General features: G+C 35.5%; 1 protein-coding gene across 7 annotated transcripts in view; it reads right to left on the bottom strand.

The window, feature by feature from the left end:
* Positions 1 to 1,387: 1,387 nt before the first annotated feature.
* Positions 1,388 to 6,493, bottom strand: part of mrtfba (myocardin related transcription factor Ba) — a 257,395-nt gene continuing 252,289 nt past the window's right edge. For all 7 annotated transcript variants that reach the window (XM_072268853.1, XM_072268858.1, XM_072268856.1 and 4 more), the window contains one exon: positions 1,388 to 5,379. In XM_072268853.1, coding sequence (XP_072124954.1) covers positions 4,841 to 5,379 — 539 coding nt within the window. In that variant the 3' untranslated portion in view covers positions 1,388 to 4,840. The remainder of the gene's footprint in view (positions 5,380 to 6,493) is intronic.

Genomic DNA, 6,493 nt, shown 5'->3' with positions numbered 1-6,493 from the left:
GGTGTTTTTAAGGCAGCAGTTGATAGATTCTTGATTGGTCGGGGCAAAAGACAATATATGCAGGAGGCCATTTGGCCCTTCGAGCCAGCACTGCCATTCACTGTGATCATGGCTGATCATCCACAATCAGTACCCCGTTCCTGCCTTCTCCCCATATCCCTTGACTCCGCTATCTTTAAGAGCTCTATCTAACTCTTCTTGAAAGCATCCAGAGAATTGGCCTCCACTGCCTTCTGAGGCAGAGCATTCCACAGATCCACAACTATCTGGATGAAAATGTTTTTCCTCAACTCCGTTCTAAATGGCCTACACCTTATACTTAAACTGTGGCCTTTGGGTCTCTACTCCCCAACATCGGGAACATATTTCCTGCCTCTAGCATGTCCAAACCCTTAATAATCTTATATGTTTCAATCAGATCCCCTCTCATCCTTCTAAATTCCAGTGTATACAAGCCCAGTTGCTCCAATCTTTCAACATATAACAGTCCTGCCATCCCAGGAATTAACCTCGTGAACCTACGCTGCACTCCCTCAATAGCAATAATGTCCTTCCTCAAATTTGGAGACCAAACTGCACACAAGGACGTGAAAGGTTACAGGCAGAAGCCAAGAGAATGGGGTTGAGAGGGAAATGGATCAGCCATGATTTAATGGTGCAGCACACTTGATGGGCTGAATAGCCTAAATGTGTTCCTGTGTCCTAAGAACTTCAAATCCGATGAGCAAAAAGTCATCCATTTTGAACTGTAAAGGTATACAAGTGAATTTAAGATAAAAGCCAAAAGAATGTCCAAAACAATGCTGAGGCCCCTCTAACACATCACTAAAATGCAGGCACTACTTCCACCAAATACCCACCTCACCTCCCAATGTTATGGCTTTTCAGGTTAGGAAGTTCAATTTTACAAACTTCACAATTCACTACCCGTGTCTGATTTCATGGAGAAAGCTTGAAATAGTTCAATTTGAGTGTTCATCCAGGCAGGGTGAAGGGCCAACCAGGAAGTGACACCAACATGGGCTGATGAAGCTATGTTTGTTCACAGAGAAATTTTAAGACAGGAAACCCTAGAAATATTAATCTGTCAATTGTTTGTTCCCAATTTTAAAAAAATAGCAATTTGGATCCATCCTCACGGCGATTTTTTTGTTATCCTATTAATATTGTATGAGTATATGGGAAAGATAACAGAGAGTTCAGATCACAAGTGGCCCTATATACCTATATACCTTTGGGCTACATTTTCAGATGCATACAGAGCCAGTTTGTTACATACCTGAATATAAAATATTAATTAGTGCTGCAGGAATAGCATGAGATCTGTGTTTCAAACATTTCTGAATTTTACCATTCCCCATTTAATAAGCTGCATAGCAAGTCACAGGACAATAACATTTTATTGAAACACAGCAATAATGCAAAATTGCTGGTAGATGTCATTAGTAACTACAACATTGCCAATATTTACAAAGCTCGTCAATAAATGTACTACACATATAAAAATATGCATCACTTATATACAAATGTGCAAACATATGAATTTGAACATGATATGGAATTTCACTGGGTGCAAACAGTATTGAAAAAGGCATAATGGTTTGATAGTGACGAACACACTATTTTCCTGAACCTCCATATGCTATATCAAATATCTAGTGCTAAAACGTACAAGTTTTCAATTTTGGAAACTTACCAATTTCAAACTAAACTGAGATGCTAACAAAGTAAGATTATGGATTTTTATGAGGGGTCATGATATTCTGTTATGGAGTTGCACTTAAAACTCAATAAGGGATAAAAATGCATTTTCTCCTCTTTGGTAGCTGCTTGATTATCAAAGCTATTTATAGTTTAATTTAAAGGAGTATAGGACAGTAATTTTTGTTTTTGCCAGTCTCAAAATTCCTGAAGCTGCCCATCTACACAGTTATAGTTTAGTATATTTATACTTACAACAAAGATAAGTTAAAATTTCTGCATGTTTAAGTCCATAATTTGATTTCTAATTGACAAACTTATTTCGGTATGGTTAAAAATACGATGCTAACTTATCCATGTTAATTAATCTACATTTGGAGTTATAGCAGGCTGCTGTAATTTGGATTCATTTCTGGCTAAAATATGGCATGACAGTGTGGAATCGCAAATAACTGGACACTGTAGCCCTTCTAAATCAGGAGGTCAATCATGGTTAATAATTTATAAATAATAAATTATCTTGTATGGAATTTATAATGTAACTGCATTAGGGAATTAATCTGTTAACAACTTAAGTACATTTCATCACAAAAGTATAACAACCCTTCATATTTCTTTCAAAGATTGAATCTTACTTAACAAAGGCATGCAAGACCACCAACCTATTAGCTTTTCAGATGGATACCAGTCATCTATCCAAACATGATGTCAATATATAATTAGGTCTCCTTGATCTGTACCTTTATGTAATACTATTATACACTATTCTTTGGCTTGTAAGTCATACTTTTACTGGGGAAACTTCCATTAAATGTGTGTGGTAGTGCATCAACATAGCATACTGGTGTTTCAATCCATTATGCCTGTGTTGCAATTTCAATTTGCATCTTGGACATTAATCCCAAATATAAGTTGTGCCATTATTAAAGTCTTAGACTGGTCTTTTTCTTTAAATGATGGGCAAGGAATCTGGCGGATTTAGTTACCTAAACTTCTATTTTCTTAAAGCTGATGAAGTGCAACATTGGTGAATTAAGTGGGAGCAGGTTTCCTATGAGAGGTCATGTGCATGTGTAACGGCAAAAGGCAATAGGATGAGATAACGTTACCAAGCACGAAGCAAGACACTGAGTTCTAAGTTGAACAAAAAGAATCGCCTTAATTATGGCGGTACTAAGTGCAGTTTAAGAGTGGTTCATATTTCTTGAACAATAATATTTATCACATTACCAACCTCAAATTTCAGTGGTATGCAAAATATATAGGAAAAACTGATAACGAGTGTTGCTTTGACAAGACATTCTGTGGCATTTAAACTTTTGGCTTTCAATCAATTCTGTGCTTTTAGTTTAATTTCTAAATGTAGTTATAAATCTAGACAACGGGCTTATTCAACAACCCAATGTAAATATAATCCCAATGCAACAAGAATAAAGACTCACTGTGGGAATCTTCAGTACTTTAAACAACACATAATTCAAACCCTGTGACTTATTAAATTGTAATTTGCAGCACATTTCAGAAGACAAAACAATCCCAAATTCCCATCCCTAATATTTAACCATCTGATACAAACCATTATTAAAGGCATGATTTGATCAGTATTACATGAATCATCAGTACATAATCTGCTAATGGATTCATCTGAAAACTTATTGAAGGGCAGATAGATATCTCTCCTGGTAAAGGCATTTCCTTTTGTATTTATAAATTTATTAATTTAATTTACTTGTAAAATATAGAAAATATAGTCCTTCTCAAAATTGTTACCCCTGCTTTAATTTTTAAAACTGCAGTTTTTCTCTGATTTATAAAATCTGTACCTTCTATATTTAAAAACCCTTTGGCTAAATAGTGAACATTAATTCCTTTGTAAGGACACACAACATGTCAAAGTATTACATTGCATTACAACATTACACTTGTTTTCACTTATCAAGTATTTGGCAAATCCTGATTTTCTGGGGAGCAAACAAAGCCACATCCCCAATAAGGGGGATATTATATGCCAATAATGAGGTGTTTTAATCCCTCATTCCTATATAAAAATAAGGCTCTCCCAATTTCTCCCCCAGAAGGTGCATCTTAAAAGTTAATTGTTAAACTACCACACTTTGGTAAATACACAAGTATGTATTAAGTTAGCACTAATACATTATGTCACATTTGTTTAGTTTGGTGCTGTCTCCATTGAAGACTTAGTGGGGTCAGTATGTTTAAAAGCACAGGTCAAGGATGTAAATAATGCTGAATCCTTATAATTGGTTCAATAGACCCAAACTTGAGGAAATGTGGGAAAAGTGGTACTAAAATAACTCATTTTATCTTTAATGCTTGGTTAAATGTTACAGAGGGTCAAGCAAACTGATGAAGATGACGAGAAATGAAAGTTGACAAAATGACTTGCAGAAAACTGAAACCGGAGCCTTATTAATTGGTATTAAATGTACAGACTGGAGACGTCACGGGTTATCTGCTTGCATTAAAACAGAAGAGCCTCTGACAAATGATATTCACTGAATTTGCAGAATCATCAGTGACCCAAAAAAACTACACTTAAACTCTCAAGATGCCATAGTTTTAGTCTCCCTGGTCGTTATAAACAACAGTTTTGCCCTGGCTCTGGGCAATTATCACCTTAATGCAATAACATGATGAACATATTGCAGAAAGAGCATTAAAACAAAATGTACAAAGTAGTAAAAGGTTAATTAGTTCAAAAACATCTCTTGCTTCAAAAGAATGAAACATTTCACGCAGACTGATAAGAATTCACTGAACCAGCCAGTGTAATAAACTCCACAATACCATGCATTTTGGCTCAGGCCACCCACAGAAAAGCGCACTTGCATGAAGAAATTATTTTCAATTTCAACAGTAATTATTAACCACTGACACTAGAATAAATGTGACATTAAAAATAAGTAGTCTTAATATGGCCAGACCATGAGATTGCCAGCTTGCCGCGAATGATCATTTCTTTCATCACTCATTCTTTCTGCCAACATTCAAGTGAACCATACTGGATAATCTCATCTTGGCTTGTCTTGTTACTGGAGTACTAACCATTGCTAGATGATTGACACACAACACTAAGAAAGCATACTCTTTTTGCTTGAGTACTGGAAGTCTAGTTATATCACTCCCAATGTAGTTGAAGATCAGGACCATCCAGAAAATCAGTGGAAAACACACTCGGAGCAGCACTGTTAACAGGAGTGAGTCCTGTAGTTGAACCCGGCATTGTCACGTCCAGCCAATCCATATTGTCCAAATTAGTGTCGGGGAGGTCCAAGTTCAGGCAAGAACTGTCTGCAGAGAAATGCACATCACAGGGGTCCATCACAGAATGATGTTGATCCAGTATACTGGATGTATTCAGTAGGTCATTTTGAAGGTCCTCCATTAAAGCAAGGGAGTCTGAGTTCTCCTGGTTGACCGTCATTTGAGAAGCATTGCCACCAGATGACAATGTATCATCCAGAAAGGCCTCCAGTTGATTTTCTGTACTAATAGTGAGATTATTTGCTGATTCTAGTGACATTGGAAGAGGAGCCATCTGAATTCTTGGTGGTGGTCGAGACAATGCTGAGTTTACAGGCAAGGAGGAGATATTGGCTATAACAGCTCTCATCTTAGTAGCAGGCAATGATTCTTCCTTGATAATTGGTGAAATCTCTGTTACACAACAAGAAATGGCAAAGTTAGGAAAGACATCAATAAGATTGAAAGAGCACAGAAAGAATTTACAAGGAAGTTGCTGGGACATGAGGACCTGAGTTATAGGGAAAAGTTTTTTTTTAATATAATTTTTATTGAATTTTCAAAAAGAATACATGAAAAAATAGAATCTACCCTCCCCCCCCCCCCCCCCCCATATATAGTCCTACCTAAAAAGAAAGAAAGAGAAAAAAAAAGAAAAGAACCGCCTGGGTATTGGAAGGTTTCCACATGCTCCATGGGATTCAAAATAAATTTGGTATAATTATCCGTTACTTTCCCCAAGTGACCAAAGTCTTTATCAGAGCACTTAAATATGCCATCCTATCTTTTGTAAATAAGGGCGCCAAATATTCAAAAATGTTACATATTTATCTCTTAAATTATAAGTAATTTTTTCGAGTGGAATAGAACTAGCCATTTCATTATTCCAACGATCCATACTTAAATACGAATCAGATTTCCAAGTAACTGCTATAGTCTTCTTAGCTACTGCCAATGAAATTTTTATAAACTCTTTCTGATATTTATTCAATTTAAGTTTCGGTTTTATCCCTTCAATATCACCTAATAGAAATAATACAGGGTTATGTGGAAGTTGAGTTCCAGTAATTTGTTCCAATAAGATTCTTAAATTTATCCAAAAGGGTTGAATTTTAAAACAAGACCAAGTAGAATGTAAAAAAGTACCAATTTCTTGATTACACCGAAAACATTTATCAGATAGATTTGAATTTAATCTAATTATTTTTTGCGGTGTAATATATAATTGGTGTAAAAAATTATATTGTACTAATCTAAGTCGAACGTTTATTGTATTTGTCATACTGTCAAGACAGTCTTGACCAATTTGTTTCATCAGTATTAATATTCAGATCTGTTTCCCACTTTTGCTTTGACTTATGGGTTCCTTGTTTAATTGTCTGTTCTTGAATCAAAGTATACATACAAGAAATAATTTTTTTAATTTTCCCTTTTTGAATTAAAATTTCAATTTCATTAGGTTCTGGCAAAAACATTGTTTGACCCAGCTTACCTTTTAAGTAAGCCCTTAATTGAAAGTAACAAAAGA

Source organism: Mobula birostris, chromosome 9 (assembly GCF_030028105.1).
Source record: "Mobula birostris isolate sMobBir1 chromosome 9, sMobBir1.hap1, whole genome shotgun sequence".
Classification (NCBI taxonomy): Eukaryota; Metazoa; Chordata; class Chondrichthyes; order Myliobatiformes; family Myliobatidae; genus Mobula; species Mobula birostris.
The sequence above is the reverse complement of the archived record's forward strand: the minus strand, read 5'-3'. Positions and strand labels throughout refer to the sequence as shown.